Raw genomic sequence first — 17,173 nt, forward strand, 5'->3', positions numbered from 1 at the left:
GACAAGGCGACAACGCATCATATGACACGCCTGCGGTCGTTTTCACGCGTTTCACAGGAACATCAGTGCCCGACAGTCGTGTTGGGAACGCCTCCGTAGCAGAAACCACAAGTTGAGCAAACAAGCCTATCCTACAGTATATGGCATAATGGGCAATGCACCGACCATTCGCTTCCATACCCAGTCTTTCGCCGACCCAGTTCAGTTCAAAGAAAAATATGCTATTCTACACGAAGCCGATCCGCAAAGGGTAGTAGGGGTCCCCCATCCATCGTCAAAGTATAAGTAGAGAGAAAAAAATTAGCAGAGACCCAGGAACGCCTTGCTTTTTGTGCTGCAAAGTCATCGGCTTGAGACAAAGCCGCTGTGACTCTCCGATATGCCCAAGTTGTTCGTCGCCTTGTCGCCTCAAGGCGTCGAGCACAGGTGAAGGGATGAGCCGAACAGCATGGATGAGCTCTTAACCATGCAATAACTACCACAGAAAACTGAAACCCATAACCCCGGTACGCACGCAAATGCAGTGAGTAGACATTAAAGCCCGTGCGACTCGGACGGGCCGATAGACATCTCGCGGTGTCATATTTCGATTCGCTCTGGTTAGGCGGGATCGAATCGATGAAATCTACGCAAGCGGCCGGGGACTCTGCTGCGCGTGCGTGAAGAGAGCATTGAAAAGCCGCTCAACCTAGCGAGGTCAGATTGGAGTTCGCATGGAGTAGATCGAGGAGAGCACGAACCTCTGGCGCAGCCTTGACGAAGGGCAAGTCCCAGAATGCGTACGTGCGGTTCTTGAGAATTTCTAAGAGGGTGATGATAAGACCCCACGGATGCGGGCGATGAACCAGCAAGCGCTCCAATAGCACCCTGGTAATAGTCTGCTGCACGTCCAAAACTTGTGGGTCGTTGTTGGGTGTACCGAAGAGGTGAAGAAGCGCGTAGCTAAAGTACTGAGTGTGCGAGTTGGGCCAACGAAGCTGGTTGGCGATCGCGCTGATGAAGTGGAACTTGGCTTCCGGAAGCAGCTCCTTGGCCAACTTCCCCATAAGCCTAGCAGCCGGGGCGTTGGCGTCGAAGACGGGTCCCTTAGACCCCTGAGCAACAAGCGCTGCGCTGCCGATGTAGATGACGATAGCGTGAATCAAAGCCGGATCGGCCGTAGTTGGGACGAGCTCAAACCCGGCAGGCTTCGGTTCGGCGTAGTAAACCACATTGCACACCTTCTCGACCTCCTGGGCTTTTGGCTCGGCTACCCTCAAGAGGCCATCAATTGTGTCCTTGATACCAGCTTGGCGGAGGATCTGGTCAATGTCGGCGCGAATGATTGGGCCCTGACGATCGTCAAGGCGATCAACTTTAAGACCGCTCGTGAAAGGATCGGGCATCTCGAGGATGTTCGACGGGTAGGCGCTGACAATGAGGTTGCGCAGTTGTGTGCAGTGCATCGGGATGCTATTGCAGAAGCGGAAATGGTTCTCAGCAAGAAACTCCGGGTAGTCATGGTGGATAACAAGTAAGACCCTGAGAACACCGCGGTAGAAGTTTTGCGCCATGATTGTCTCCCCGGTAGGCTTGATCAGCTGGCCGGTGTAGATTAGCAGCGTCTCCATAATCTTTGCGTACACATCCCATCGCTCGTCCTTGCTATCTTCCAACATCGCTGGGATGAAGATCCGATGGGAGATCAGGGTCAACCAGGAAAAGGTGAAGCGCGGGAAGTTATTGGGCTGCAAGATGAGGAAGGCTTTCGCCATGGCGAGGAAGATGTCTGCCTTGAAGCCAGCAAAAACGTTGTCTTTGGCGGCAGTATTGAGCTCAAAGAGGATCGTGGAAAACAGGCGGAAGAAGATCTTCTGGCAGAACGCATCCCCGCGAGTGCTTTGGTGATTGCAAAGGACTAGGATCACAACAAGAAGTATCTGATCAAGGTACTTCGCCTTGCTCTCCTTGACTGCGCCGTTCTGCTGCTCACCCTGGTAGACAACCAGGTCGACGATGAGCTTGCCAAGAGCGTCCACCTTGACAGTAGCAGTATCAGGATTTCCACCGCCGTAAGGTAGAGATTGTTCATGCTCGTAGGCGGCAACGGCAGCGTCGATGCATGTACGGATGAACCCAATGGAGTCTTCTTGGCTCTTCATGACTGACTCTTGATGCAACTGGTAGATGAAGGCGGCAATAGACTTCTTCGGGGTATCCGGGTGCTGGAGATGGACCCATTCATCGAAGATGTACTCTAATTGGTCTTTGTGGCCAGTGGCTGGCGGTGTCAAGGATTGATCGGCGGGCGGAATTTGCAATTTCGACATGATACGTTTTCCAGTCTCCAGGTCGGGATCTTCAGCTAGCCAGTTGGTGAGAGCGTCGATAGAAAGCGCGAAATCGGCACGTAGTGCGCTGGGATGCTCACTGAGGAGAATCTCATCCATGAGATTGGACAGCATCTCAACAGCAGCCAGTCGCCGCTCTTGGATGGCCTTAGCAATTGTTGTGTTGAGCCGGTGCATGTCGATCAGGCCCACCTCCATCAAAGAGACCATGACCGTAGCATTGAAAATACGATCGTCGTCATTAAGCGTCGCCAGCCACATAAGTACCTGTCTGGAAGTCTGCGTGGAGATTTGGCACAGACTACCCATGAGGTGCGCCAACGTTTCAATCTCAAGACGCCGTAGGGAGTCGGAGAAGAGGTGGTTTGTGACTTGCCCAGCAATGTGGAATGCCCAGTTATCCTTGTTGGGCCCAGCAACCTCGATGACGGAGACAAGCTGTTCAAAAACATGATGGATGGGATTAGTCGGTTGAAGCTCGCTGATGCGTTCCTCGGGAGCTTCTTTGACCATCCGTGTCAGCTCCATCAAGAGATCTTCAACGCCGCGCTGACTACGCTCTGGTCCCAAAGGCTCCATATAACCGTTGAGCTGCTGCTGAGGAGGAGCATGCGCTGTCTGAAGGCTTTGCAGTCGTGGTGGCTGCGTCGGCTGGCGTGGCTCCGCTGGAGCAGCCGCGGGTGTTGGTAGGTTTGGAACTGCGGCGAATTGGTCTTGGAGGACATCAGGCACTTGCCGCCCGCTATCTTGAGAGGCATTGTTGGTATGCGGAGCGCCTCGTGATTGCCTACCAAACTCTTCATAGATGGCCAGCTGTTCTCGATTCAAACCACCAGCTGTCTGTTTGTAGGGCTCCGGAATGTAGAAAGCCCAAGGGCTAATGGCAGCGTCTTTGAAAGGTTCATTCGGTCGAGTTTGGCGGAAGATCCGGCGGATTCGTACTGCCTCTTCGATTTGCATGTCAATCTCATTTAGCGATGACACTTCAGCTGCGTGTTCCACAGTGCTGCAAACGAGGTCCAAGTTGTCATTGACAAACATCAAAACGTGGCCTTCGGGCAGGGCCTGCTCGGGCAGATCCCGTGCCATCACGCGGATGTTATTCTGGATGCTCATGCGGAGAGGTTCCTTGCATGTGACCAGGGCCAATGCACCAGAGAGTGCCTTAACGACAGTGTGGGCAGCCTTGCGCAGCTTCTCTTCATCAGGTTCCATTGCGAAATCCTTGCTAACGAGCTGCGACGTCGAGATGGCTGCAATAGTGACTGACCGCTCCACAACCGGCGCAATAATCTCTTGTATGGCCTGTTGCACCGCGGTGAGGAAGATCTTCTTCAGTGTGGCGGGCGGTACGACGCTGTTGCCAGACGGAGGATACTGGAGCTGATTCGTAAAGTCGGGAAGAGCAGCCGTGATAGCTGCAGACGAGAATCGTTCGCTAGGACCTCGAGCACGATTCAGGCCCATGATGGAAATGTCTGCGAATGGCTCGAGCCCGTCAGGTGCCATCTGGCCTAGATGTTCCTCTTCAGCTGGCGGCCTCGCACGGATGCTGTCGGCAGGTTCGATCGTCTTGTGGTCGATATCCAGTCCCTTGCAAAGCACCTCGATTTCGAACTTCTGGTTCAGCTTCAGGTCAGCGTAGTGATAGAGCTCCAGCAGAACGCGCAAGATCTCCATCAACCATGGATTGGGAGGCTTAAATACGGTGGACCTGGCGGCTTGCGAGAGGACCTTGCAAGTGAAGGGGATGACAATAAGAAGGCGATCTGTGTCGTATCCTTCGATCAGTAGGTCTTTGAATGAGATGTTGCGAAACTTGATTGGCTGGTCGCGGGCGATGGTGAGGGAACCGAGCCAGCCGCCGAGGTTCTTGAGGTGGCCGCGTTCTGTGGAGCCTAGAGTGCCCTCACTATTAAGCATACGTACGACCACAACATACGTCTCCCGAAGAACCTCGGCCCATAGCATCCTATCGTTGAAGAGCTCTAGCATGTCAAGATACAGCTGCTGGAAATTGGGCTGCATCTTGGCCCGCTCCTCGACAAGATAGTTGGCGAACCACTGGTGGTGCCTCTCCTCGACCGCTTCGGTGAGATCGTTGATCTTGTCCCGCAGGTTGCGCTCAGACACGTTGTTGAGAACAAACAACACTTTGTCCTGAACTTCCTCATCAGGCTCCTCGTACAGGTCCGCTCGAACAGGCGGGTCCACATGAAGACATGAGAATTTGGGCACAGCCGGCTCCGTCGGAAGTTGCTCGCCTATGCTGGTACCGTTCGTCAAACCGACCCCGTTCTGACCTTCGCCGTTCACCTCGCCGACTTGTTCACGAACGACCTCCTCTGCTTTGGCGTAGATTTCGGTACCTTGGAGACCGGGTATCATCAAAAGTTGATCGCAGTAGTTGGGCCATTCTGAGAGTCGGTTGGCGAAGTGAAGGAGAGCCTGGAGGCCGAACTTGTACATGGAATCGTCGGGCCGATACTCTTGGACAGCTTCAAGAACCATTGCCAAGCCCACTTGTAAAGCAATGCGTGAGAGTAAGTTGAAGTTGATGATACCTCCAAAAAGCACAGCAGTCGTTGCCAGAGCTTCCAGCGGGTACTCTCCAAAGCAGTTATACTCGTCGAAGAGACCGTGGATCATGCAAGCGAAAAGGTCTTGCTCGGCCGGGTCCCGCGATTCCTTGTATTTCCTCAACGCAGAGATGATGTCGCGCACGTCGCTTTCGCCGCTATACATGTTCTTGAAATGCTCTTGCATTTTCTTGTCAGCCTCGTCCGGGAGAGAGTTCCCGTTCTGTCCATTTGCATCTATGATATCGTCAACGCCCTCTCCGTAGTTGATCAGGCGTGGATATGCCTGGATGCAATTTCGCTGGAGAGGTAGGAGCTCCTGTTCCGGAAGTCCGCACTCGGCCAGGAACCAAAGAAGCGGATAGACGGTTTTCACAGCGAGGGGCATGCTGCCCGGATGATGGTCGTCGCGTAAGCGTTGCATTTCGTCCGATGCTCGGGCGCTGAGGAAGTTCGTAAGGATGCGGCGGAAGAGCGGACCTGCTTGTTCGAATGTCTGCTGCAGCCAAGGCTCAATCTCGAAGAGACCGCGGGCATGTGCCTGCGCTGCGAGATCAAGGCTGATGTCAGTGTTGCTGCGAATCAGAGCCTCTAACCAGCCGTTCGTCTCAGCATGCTCCATGATGAGATTCAGAGACATCAGATCAGCATTGTAAGAGTCCACAAAACGATCGACAAGCCATTGCGTGTCCTGCTGCCAAAGCCCATAGAGGACGAACTTGTGCTTGGGCAGCTTCTTGTAGAAATACGGGTCGAAGAGCTGTTTGAGAGCCTGCTCTTGTAGCGCGCCCCATGGCTTAGGTACCGCCGACGCAGCGATGAGGAACTCGGCCGTGTGAGGATTAATGACAGCGTCGGGAATGCCGAGTAACTGGGCCGAATGATACGACTCCGAAGAGCGAAATATCATGCCGAAAAGCGCACTCGTGGCATCCAGAGAAACGTAGGGGTGTTTGACAGCCTGATCCGCAAGGGCCTTAACCTCCTCCGATGCGCCCTCGAACAGCTTTGTGGAGTACGATGTCCGTAACCGCGGGATCTGGGAAACGTCGAGCTCCTCTGGAGTGCAGGACAGGTAGCGCATGAGGAACGACAGCTGCGTTACCTCGTTCTGCCATGTGCCGCCCCACAATAGCTGGATATCAAAGGTATCCGTCTCTTGCGCTATCGGGAGGAGGGCGTTGTAGATCTCCAGAAATTGAGATTTTGACACCCGCAGCCCGTCGCGATCAAAGGCATGCACGATATCCTGCCAGTCTAGCCGCTGTCCAGCTCGGTGTTCTCGCAGCGCAGCCACAAAGTTCTTCGCGTTGTACCCTGAAGATATTGCCAGGTATAGCAGAGCCATGGCGACTTGCTGGTAGCTGATGTCGCGGGTTTCGGCCGATGCGAGCATCTCCTTGCATGCGTCCACAGTGTCGGTCGCCCGTGGGCCCGCGCGCTGCACGAGCTTCACCAGAGGATTCTGTGAGCCGTTCGTGAGCTCGAGAAGCTGCAACGCTGATTCAACTTCCACGGGCACTGTTGCATGCAGCGCTTGGTATCGCATGTGGATGGCGTACGATAGGCTTATCTTCTTGTCTTCGTTCCAATCCTGTGGCGGGTCTTGGAGCAGCCGTTCGACCAGAGCAGCGAGATATTCGGGCGTGGTCTCGTTCGACTGCGCCGAGTCAGGCCGGGCAATGGCCATTAGCAGATCTTCGCTCATGGCGGACAGGATTGAATCGGCTACCTCGCGTTAGCTTTCAAAAATAGAATAGCACAGAGCACCGACCTTTTGCCCTCAGCTCGGGATTGGGCCCCGATTTGCAGGCCACAGCGAGTAGCGCTTTCGAGAACGGATCTAGCTGGAAGTGTGCGATGAAAGTGGAGAGGTCGAAGTCGCGGAAAAGGTCGCCCTCAGCGGAGCTGATGGACTCTGCAATTTTCACTGCCTGTTCCGGGTCCGTTCGCAGCTTCTGCATCTCTTCCGCAACAAGCTTATAACTGCCATTGGGTTCTTGGCCGCGTGCACCGGTGCCGAAGATTTGCGCCGCATTGTTCTGCAGTACCCGCCGAAAGTACTTGGAGAAGACCTCCATGCCGTTCGAGTCTATCAGCTGAAGGAAAGTTAGATTTGCCATGTAAGGAGGGGAGGGCGGAAGGAGCAATTGGTGTACCTTCCGAATCTGCTCGGTTTGCGTGTCCCACTTTGTCCGGTCTTTGTCGTCCTTGACGGGGCCAAACTGGCTGAGCAGCAGGAAAACTTGTGCTATGACAATGCGGGAGAGGTTCTGGTTCTGCGACGACGCGCTGGCGGGGTTAGAGGACGTGTTGGGCGAGCCGACGGTGCTCGATGTCGAAAGTGAAGGCGAGGCGCGGACAAGCCGAGGAGCCCCTCCGCCGCTGCTCGAGGACCCACCCCCTCCCTGCGATGCGGCTGCGGCGGCGGAGGAGGCCAGCTGCGAGGCAGGCAGCGACGCTATTGTTCTCGATCGGGAGGACAGCAGCTGGCTGACCGGGGGCTGCTGTCCGGCGTGCGAGGGCGAAAAGGGCGCGGACGTGGACGAGGCGGCCGACGACTTGCGGCTCCCGACGTGTCTGGCGGTGGACGGGGGGAGCGATGGGAAGCTGGACGAGGCGGGAGAGAAGGCCGGGCGCGAGCCGCTGGGCGAGGGCGTGTTGCGTTGTTCCTGCGCGAATGCGGTGGTGATGGGCGTCAGGCGTGTGCTCTGGTGGTGTCTCGGCGGGCCCCAGGGGTGTTGCTGGCTGCTCATCTAGAGGGCGTTTCCATGAGCAGCACAAGGGCGGCCGGCGAGAGAGATGGGTGGAGAGGGGAGGATGGTTCTTGATGGATTGTCGGAGCAGATATGCGAAGCGCGGCGCGAGGTGCACTGTGGAAAGCTTGGCGGCGGCCGGGCATTGAGCGCAAGGGCAAGCACAAAGCGGAGCGCGGTGTCACTGGAGAGATTTACTCAGGCCTGTACCCTCTTGAAGCTGAACACAGTCTGGAGAGATAAATTGTTCTGCTCCTCTGTAGGCTGGGCGATTGGGCTGCAGTGCATCGTCCGCCGATGCAGGTAGAAGGAGCGACCTGCTCCGGATCCGCTCGCCTCTCGTGTCTCTCCCCTCTCCGAATCCAGACTGGTCCGTGCACCCCCACAGTGTGCTCCCGTTCCGCTCCCCTGGCGGACGCCAGCTTGGCCGTGCCTGAGACCTCACGAACGAAGTGACCTTTTGTTACTTCTTCAAAGACCCTTCTCCATAGTGCTAGTTTTCCGTTCAAGCATTGCGACCGAGCTTAATAGCGGCATATTCCCAGGTGCAGCCGCCAGATCTTACGCTTCCAACCCGGACAGTAGAACTCTATGCCGCAGTCCACAGTGACTCGGCCGACGCTATTACATTGGGAATGGAAGGACGCTGTACACCTACCAGAGACTCGAAACGATGCGCGGGAGAGTCCGTCGCGGGAGGTTCGAGATACTGTAGACGACGTCGCCCGAAGGGGAAAGCTAAGCGAGGTCCGTTGCTATGGAACCAGCACCAGCGGTAAACAACGAAGCCCCCCATCCCTGCTCTCGCCCTCACGTCTCTCAACACCCAGTCCTAGCTCAATCGCCGAATATCCTACCCCAGCATTCTATCCGACCTTTCGTTACTTTTGCGTCGCCCTCTCGTCGCGCACACTACTCGCTTCACAGAGTAAACAGGCGTCATGCCTGGGCCAACCGTGGCAGAGCCGCCCTCCGTCACTCTTTCCTGTATGCCGGCCGACTGATATATCCATGTGCTTACTGATATGCTGCAGTCGCCAACAACTTCTGGGGCAAAGATGACGCCGGCGTCTCTCCCATGCTCGAGCGCATGCACAGTGCGAAAGTCACATCCGACGAGTTGAAGTCGTTCTACGCTGCACGATCCGCCATCGAAGACGAATATGCTCGCAAACTCCTGAACCTCTCGCGCAAGCCCCTCGGGTCCTCCGAATCCGGTACCCTACGAATGTCGTTCGACGTTATTCGCGGAGAAGTGGAGGCCATGGGGAAGGCACACCAGAGCATCGCACAGCAGATGAAGACGGAGCTGGAAGAGCCGCTGGCAGCCTTTGCGGGAGGTATGAAGGAGCGACGAAAGATTGTTCAAGGAGGCATCGAGAAGCTGCTGAAGCTGAAGATGCAGCAGACGGCCGCAGTAAACAAGGCTCGCGATCGCTACGAACAGGACTCTCTGAAGATCAAGGGCTTCCTCGCGCAGGCGCACATGGTCATGGGCCAGGAGGAGCGGAAGAACAAGGCGAAGCTAGAGAAGACGCAGATTCAGCTGGCTGACCAGGAACGAGAATACGCAGCCTCAATAAAGGTCCTAGAAGAGACGACCGGAAGGTGGAACAGGGACTGGAAATTAGCATGCGATGTAAGTATGAATTGTAGGTCTGGGAAGGGGAGCTAACAGCGCTGAAGAAATTCCAAGATCTGGAAGAAGAGCGAATCGACTACACCAAGAGCAGCCTATGGAACTTCGCGAACATTGCCTCGACAGTGTGCGTGAGCGACGATGCCTCTTGCGAGAAGATCAGACTGTCACTCGAAGACTGCGAGGTGGAGAAGGATATCACCTGCTTCATCAAGGATAACGGCACTGGTCAGGAGATACCAGATCCACCAAAATTCATCAACTACTGTCGGGGAGATGCTGAGACCTCTTCGCAAGCATCAGAAGATGAGAATTACTCAGTCGCCCAGTTCCAGAGGACCATGAACCCCGCATACCGTGCCTCTTCACCACAGCCCTCGGTCTTTGAGTCGCATCACGACCCGAACAACCCGCTGGCTCGCGAGATGGGACTTGGGAAAGACACAAGGCCGGTTCCTCAAGATAAGATTGATGTTGCCCCACAGCAGATGGCGCATCCTGCACCGGCAGTGCAGCCCACTCAGCCGCCGAGAGGAATCCAGCCTGACCCACGCCTAGTCCAAGCTCAACACCAAGCCAGCCAGCAGTATCAACAGAGCCAAGTCCCACATAATGACTATCCGATGGATGGTATGACACAATTCTGTCGGATCGGACCGCCTTCGGAGCGAAGCACAATCCCAAGTCCCGTCCGTCCCTCTAGCAGAGACTCGCAGAGCGATTGTTCGAATCCCACATCATTCTCAAGCATTGAGCCTCCAAGCGGATCTGCGTCCCCAGGAAAGCCCATGGCGCAGTCGCCTCAGCCTGTTGAAGAGAGCCCAGTCCAGAAGAAGAGAGGGTTCTTTCAGCATAGTCCATTCCGAAGGAAGAGCAAGCATGAAACAGAGCCTCCATCTATCGCACCGAACAACCGCAATACCTGGGGACCCGCATCGAGATCTGCAAATAACGAGAATGTTAACCCAACTCGACCATTTGGAAGAGGCGCTCGCGGCACAATTCTGAAAGACAACCAGTCTGCCAGTCCTGAGCCTGTGGATCCGAGAGCCAACTTCCAGCTCAACATCGGTAACAATGTTTTCGATGTAGCGTCACCGGACGGCAACAAGAATTCCAAGCCGAAAGAGCCTCTGGAAGATCTGGACCCCATTGCCCAGGCCCTCGCCGAGCTGAAGGGTGTGACTAAACAATCCTCGTTGCGCGTATCTGCGGACCGCTACCACGGCCTAGCCACGCCTATTCCTCCAGGTACGCCAGCTGTAGGAGCTAACCTTCCCGGAGGTGCACCTACCCCCCTCGCGAACATCAATGTGAATGCTGCAAAACGAGGTACGCCTCCGCCATCATACGAACAGCCACCAATGTCTCGTCTTGGTGCTCCACAGCCGGCACATACAGCCCGTCAAATGCAAAAGACAAAGCAGATGTACATCGACCAGAAAGCCAACATGTTCAACACTGGGTCTACATCTCGACCACCAACCCGTGGTGCCTCTGCCCAGGATGTTCCTCGCGCTGCCTCTCCCGCTCCTCCCCGGGCTACAAGTCCAAGACCTGGCCTTTACTCGACCCAGCAACAGCCGCAGTCTCCGGCAGCATACCGCTCCGCATCGCCAAATCCTTATGCCGTATCCAACGCTGGAAGTCGACCTCGAGCACAGACCGCGGGCCAAGCCCAGAACCCCTACGGAACGCCTACGGGACGAGGCTCTTACTCCTCAGCACGTGGCGGCTCGCCAGGTCACGCCAATATCCCTCGCGCCGTATCCCCGCAACCCGCGTATGCCCAATCTCGACCAGCTTCACGCGCAGCGCCTGGCTCGCGGGCTGTTAGTCCACAGCCACAATTCCGCCAGTCGTACGATCGACCTCCAAGCTCAAGAGGAAGCGATATGGCGCTGCAACTTGCAACGGGTCCGGGCAGCGAACGCGGAGACGGAAGCGTCTACGGCGGAAGCCAGCGTGGCAGAGGCGGTGGTGGGAGCCAGCGCCCGCAGAGCTCATACTACGGCGGTAGTGGAGGAAGCGATATGGGTTTCGGAGGAGGCGGGGGAAGCCAGCTTAGCACTCGTGTCAGGAGCAAGAGCGTTGCTGAGCCGAGGCAGTACACGAGGGATGGCAGGATGATTTTGCATTATTGTGAGTACTCCCATTTTCGATCTACAAAAAGTATTGTAAAACTGACCACGGCGCAGCACGAGCTATGTACATGTACACAGCTCAGATCCCCGAAGAACTTACTTTCTCTAAGGGGGACATCCTCGCTATTCTGCGACTGCAAGATGACGGTTGGTGGGAGGCGGAAGTTGTGGGCAAGGATGGGCGGCGTGGCTTGGTGCCTTCTAACTACCTTCAGAACTGTTGAGTGACGGCCTGCATATTTTGTTGTCGTCGCAATTTGCGACTTGGTAACGGGCTTACGAGCATTTTGATCGAATTTTGAACACCCACTTCTTCCGTTCTGGGCTATACGCATTTGCGGTGTTTGCGGGAGGCGTTAGGGGGCTTTTTGATGCTGGGATGTTGCATTCTTTACTCTACGGAGCACTCGCTTTCTCTGATGCGAATGAGGAGACGGCGTGTATGTAGTATAGGAAGAATGGGGAGTTGTAGATTTGATTCTCGGGCTTTTGTTGTTTTACATTGTGATCCCGGTCCCAGAAGCTTCGCTTTGGTATCGATGCCCATAGCCAATAGAAGTATGATTGGGACGCTGAAATAGCTTCTCGGATTGCCTATTATAGGTGATACTGCGGTTGATGTATGAGAGAAAGAAGCAGTCACGTGACGATAAGCTGATTGGCCACGGGCAGCGCTGTCGGCAACAACACGCTCCCCGGACCTGCGCGAGATGACCCAAACGGTCGCCGGATCATCAATCCATCTCCCTTGGCAGCTTCGATATAAAGGAGGTGCCAGGCCGTCATCGACTTCGTCTTTCGTCTCCAGGCCTCCCACATTCATGAATTCATCGAGCGAACTCTGTCCGCCGACAGCAGAAAGTGCCTTCGGCCCAATTGTTCAGGGCTGCCGCAATGACTTCGATTTTACGCTTACGTTCGAGCAAGCCGTCTTTACTATCGGTCCTTCCGCCGTGTTCGTGCTTGCCAGCGCTGTACGACTACCGTACCTCTTCTTCCGGCGCGAGCGGCTCATTGAAGCGAACACCTTCAAATGGCTAAAAGTAGTGCGTATTTTCGCCTGATTCCCTTTCTTCTCGCGGACTCATTATAGGCCTAGTTTACTATAGCGGTCTTTGCTGCGCTACAGCTTGCTCTTGCGGTCCTATGGGCGACGCGGCCCAGCATCCCAGCCCGAAACACCGGTATCGCGGCTGCAGCGCTTTCCTTCCTCGCAAGCATTGCACTATGTCTTCTTTCCCCACTAGAACACGCGAAGTCCCTTATGCCGTCGACGATTCTATGCTCTTATCTACTCTTCAGCATCTTGTTCGACGCGACGATCCTCCGTACGCTATGGATTTTCACGTTCGATGACCAAGTGCGCAGAGTATTTACTGCTTCGTTTTCACTCAAAGCAATTATTTTGCTACTAGAAGCGAAGGAAAAGCGAAGCTTTGTTTCATCTAAGCATGATAGAGCTCGAAGCCCGGAGGAGTTCTCCGGAATCTACGGCAAGAGCCTGTACTGGTGGCTCAATTCGCTCATCAAGACTGGCTTCAAGGAAGTGCTCAGCTCCGGGGAGCTGTATCCATTACCCGCGGGTCTTGAAGCACATGAGCTAAATCGGCGATTCTGGGACGGTTGGAATAAATGTATGCGCTTCCCAACTTCGTCTACCACCATTTGTCGACTAACGTATAGACTAGGTGGGAGCACGAGCAAACACAAGATATCATTGGTACTCCTGAGCACCCTCAAATGGCCTATTATGAGCCCAATCGTACCGCGCCTCGTTCTTCTCGCCTTTACTTTCTGCCAGCCTCTCCTTCTACAACGATTCCTCAGTTATCTTCAGGATCCCGTGGAGCGACAGAATGCGAACATTGGGTATGGGTTGATTGGGGCATATTTATTCACGTATTTTGGCATGGCAGTAAGGAAGCCAGCCACATGTGTCCATCAAAGCTGATAGGTTCCACTTGCAGGCATCATCTGCTGTATACTGGCTCCTGACCTACCGATCATTGACTATGATCCGAGGAATGCTGGTTACTGCTATCTATCAAAAGACAACTACCATTGGTCTCACTGCCGTCGACAATGCTAAGGCCATGACCTTGATGGGCACGGACGCCGAACGTATCGTTCGCGGTGTCATGGACTTCCACGAGCTTTGGTCGAGCATACTACAAATTGCTCTTGCAACCTGGCTGCTCGCCGAGCAGCTCGGAGCGGCAGCTGCCGGTTCAGCTGTCGTATGCCTTGTGTCGATTGTCGCGACCGTTGGGGGAGGAATGGTCACTACGAAATATCAATTAGCCTGGATTGGTGCCATTGAGCAGCGAATTGGTAAATCGTCCTATCCAGCTCTTGCAGCCTGTGATGAGGAATGGCATGGAAATTGACCATCCAATAGGAACGACATCTGCGGTGCTTGGGGCGATGAAGTCTGTTCGCCTATCGGGTCTGGCCGCAAAGGTTCAAGCCGCGATCCACAAGCTCCGCCTCAACGAGATTAAGAGTGCGCGGGGATTCTGGTTCCTTAGCGCCTTCACATCCACCATAGGTTCGTTTGCGTAAGGGGGTGATAGATTCTGTGACTGACATTCCGTCAGCACTGGTTCCGCAAATGGTGTCCCCAGTCGTCACCTTTGCAATCTTCACCGCGAGCAGCGTTGCGAAGAACTCCGTCCTTGACTTCTCCCGAATGTTCACTTCCTTGGCCTTTCTTATCCTCCTTACCCAACCTTTGTTTAGTCTCTTCGCTGGCATCATCGATTTCGTAGCAGCCATCGGGTGCTTTGACAGGATCAATGACTACCTTGCTGCGGAGTCCCGCCACGACAATCGCGAGCTTCTGAGCGATATCAAGCCTCGAGACGAGAAGCCGGCTGATGATGAATACGAAAACGCTGCCATCGCGCTTCGACAAGTCACCGCAACTTGGTCCAGAGAGGACCATGCAAATTCCACTCCAAGTGGCATTACTCTAGCCATCCCATCCTCAAAACTTACTCTCGTCATTGGGCCAGTCGCCTCTGGAAAATCTACGCTACTCAAAACCATTCTAGGCGAACTCCCGGTCTCTTCTGGCCAAGTGCTCGTCTCTAGCAAAGAGATCGCGTTCTGTGACCAGACACCTTGGCTCTTCAACGGTACCATCCTCGAGAACATCACCGCTTTTTCGTCACTCGATCCGGTATATTACGAAAGGGTACTCCACGCATGCGCATTGGAAAGTGATCTTCAGGAGCTGCAAGACCGCGATAGGACCAAGGTCGGAAGCAAGGGTTTCGCACTCAGCAGCGGACAGAAGCAGCGAATTGCGCTCGCTCGTGCTGTCTATTCTCGGAAAAGCATCATGCTCTTCGACGATATTTTAAGCCAGCTCGACGTCCCAACGCAGCGCCACATCTTCACTCACCTTCTCGGTCCAGATGGCTTGCTCAGAGGAAGCAATATCACCGTTGTCCTAGCTACACACGCAGTGAGCTTCCTTCCTTTCGCCGACAGGGTTATCGTTATGAGCGAATGTGCAATCAAGGAGCAAGGCACTTGCCATGAGCTCCGCGCAAGACAAGGTGGTTACGTCTATGAGCTGCACCGCAAACACACAATCGATGAGCACCGAAATCTTCCAGGCACATCGGAGCCAGTTCCTACTAATAGAGTTGCCCCCCTCCGCGAAGTCGCAAAGGAGAGCCACAATTCATCCCCATCATCTAAGCCCGAGGATGCAGACACGGCCAACGACAAGAAAAGGCTTCTAGGTGACACCGGCATCTATGTTTACTACTTCTCCTGCCTAGGTTGGCTCTTGACTTTTACCTTCTTCCTATTACAGGTTGCCTTCGCTTTCTTCACGGTTTTCCCGAACATTTGGTTAAAGTGGTGGGCCGAATCCAACGGAGAGAATCCGAACGCCGAAAACGCGAGGTATGCCAGCGGTTTTGCCAGCCTTCAGATCGCTGGGCTCGTCTCTTCCGGAGTGCTCACTTGGTTTTCGTTCAACATAATAGCCCAGAAGGCCGGTCTTCAGCTACATATCAAGATTCTTGATGCCATCATGCGCGCGCCAATGTCGCTATTCAGCACCACTGATACGGGATCCATCACCACCAAGTTCAGCCAAGACTTCCAGCTCGTCGATTCAAAACTCCCGCTCTCATTGATGTGTGTTGTTACGAATCTGTTCATTACGATTGGGCAAGCAGGCCTTATTGCTTCGGCGTCTGCGTGGATCGTGCTCAGCTTCCCTGTTTTGATTGCCGTATTCTATGTGGTGCAGCGATACTACCTCAGAACGTCGAGACAGATGCGTCTTCTCGATCTAGAGCAGAAGGCTCCGCTCTAGTAAGTATACAGACACTCGTCTTTCCGCAACTCCAAATGCTGACGACGCTTTCCACAGCACCCAGTTCACTGAGTCCGTCGAAGGTATGGCCTCTCTCCGCGCCTTCGGCTGGGAAGCCGCCTGCATCACCAAAAACCACAGCCTCGTCGACGACAGCCAGAAGCCCTTCTACCTTTTATACATGATTCAGAAATGGCTTTCGCTCGTCCTTGATCTCATCATCACCGGGCTCGCAGTGGTAGTCGTCGGCATCGCAGTCGCTCTGCGGAACTCAGTCAGCGTCGGATTCACCGGTGTTTCGCTCAGCCAAATCATTAGCTTGACGAGTTATATGAAGCTCATCATTCTCTTCTGGACGCAGATGGAGACCAGCTTGGGCGCTGTGAGTCGCATTAGGACGTTCAGTGATGAGGCGGGTGACGAGAATCGGCCGGAAGAGAATGAGAGACCGCCTGAGGTGTGGCCGACGGCCGGTGCTGTCGAAATACGGGATCTTTCCGTTACTTATCAGTACGTAGCCTCTGACAACTACCTTTCCAGTTTCACAATCAAGATTGCTGACGAGACGGATACTGCAGGGGCAACGGTGCTTCTCACTTAGCACTCAAAGATGTCACGCTGGCCATCGCGCCCGGCACGAAAGTTGGCATTTGCGGCCGCACCGGAAGCGGAAAAACCACGCTCCTTCTCGCCCTTCTCAAACTCGTCGACTCAGAGGGTCGCATCACTATTGATGGTTTCGAGCACGCTACTATCCCCCGAGCCATCCTCCGCGAACGTATCATCGCCGTCTCCGACGAAGGTTTCTTCCTCCCCGGCGGCACACTCCGAGAGAATCTTGACCCCCTCGACTGTGGCGCAGACGACACTTTGCTGAAGAAGATATTGACGGAAGTCCTACTCTGGGACGTCGTCGCGAGAGCTGCTCAAGAGTCCGGCCCAGCAAGCTCCGACGAGAAGCCGAAAGAGCAGAGCAGAGACCCTCTCGATTCCCCTTTCTCCCCAGACACCCTCAGTCACGGGCAAAAGCAGCTCTTCGCCCTCGCCCGTGCAATGGTGCGCCAACTCGTTAAGGGGCCTGAGGCAGGCGGTCTCATCATCCTCGATGAAGCGACGAGTCAGACGGACAAGACGACGGATACTGTCATCCAGCGCGTTATACGCGAGTTCTTCAAGGGCTGTACGTTGATCGTTATTGCGCATCGGCTGGAGAGTATTTTGGATTTTGATAAGGTAGTCGTGCTAGAGCAGGGGCGCGTTGTGGAGCACGATAGCCCAGAGGCACTGAGGAGGAAGGAGGGCGGCGTATTCTGGCGGATGTTTGGTGGGCAGCGGCAGCAAGAAATCGAGACGTGCGCGCGATAGGAGTATGCTCGAATGACATATAAT

The 17,173-nt window shown here is 54.8% G+C and overlaps 3 protein-coding genes across 3 annotated transcripts; 2 read left to right on the forward strand and 1 right to left on the reverse strand.

The window, feature by feature from the left end:
• Positions 1–573: 573 nt before the first annotated feature.
• BU26DRAFT_523028 (Not1-domain-containing protein) lies at positions 574–7,763 on the reverse strand (the record flags this gene model as incomplete). The annotated part of the gene is made up of 3 exons (XM_033829941.1): positions 7,069–7,763; positions 6,684–7,008; positions 574–6,637 (listed from the first exon to the last, which is right to left on the reverse strand). Coding segments are annotated over exons 1-3 (6,871 nt in total), but the record flags the coding sequence as incomplete, so codon positions are not given.
• A 716-nt stretch (positions 7,764–8,479) lies between these two features.
• On the forward strand, positions 8,480–11,972 carry BU26DRAFT_523029 (uncharacterized protein). The gene is made up of 4 exons (XM_033829942.1): positions 8,480–8,652; positions 8,700–9,304; positions 9,352–11,446; positions 11,503–11,972. The coding sequence occupies exons 1-4, from the start codon at positions 8,607–8,609 to the stop codon at positions 11,670–11,672; spliced, it is 2,916 nt and encodes a 971-aa protein (XP_033679372.1). The 5' UTR covers positions 8,480–8,606; the 3' UTR covers positions 11,673–11,972.
• A 203-nt stretch (positions 11,973–12,175) lies between these two features.
• On the forward strand, positions 12,176–17,086 carry BU26DRAFT_464569 (putative multidrug resistance protein; the record flags this gene model as incomplete). The annotated part of the gene is made up of 8 exons (XM_033825170.1): positions 12,176–12,494; positions 12,548–13,363; positions 13,416–13,779; positions 13,847–13,996; positions 14,046–15,783; positions 15,842–16,294; positions 16,363–16,696; positions 16,745–17,086. Coding segments are annotated over exons 1-8 (4,422 nt in total), but the record flags the coding sequence as incomplete, so codon positions are not given.
• Positions 17,087–17,173: the final 87 nt, after the last annotated feature.

This window comes from Trematosphaeria pertusa (assembly GCF_010094035.1).
Source record: "Trematosphaeria pertusa strain CBS 122368 unplaced genomic scaffold BU26scaffold_15, whole genome shotgun sequence".
In the NCBI taxonomy this organism is placed as follows: domain Eukaryota; kingdom Fungi; phylum Ascomycota; class Dothideomycetes; order Pleosporales; family Trematosphaeriaceae; genus Trematosphaeria; species Trematosphaeria pertusa.

Coding starts and splice junctions, on each gene's coding strand:
- BU26DRAFT_523029 (XM_033829942.1), top strand. CDS start 8,607: ATGCCTGGGCCAACCGTGGCAGAGCCGCCCTCCGTCACTCTTTCCT. Junction 9,305..9,351: donor ACTGGAAATTAGCATGCGAT/GTAAGTATGAAT, acceptor ACAGCGCTGAAG/AAATTCCAAGATCTGGAAGA. Junction 11,447..11,502: donor CAGGATGATTTTGCATTATT/GTGAGTACTCCC, acceptor ACCACGGCGCAG/CACGAGCTATGTACATGTAC.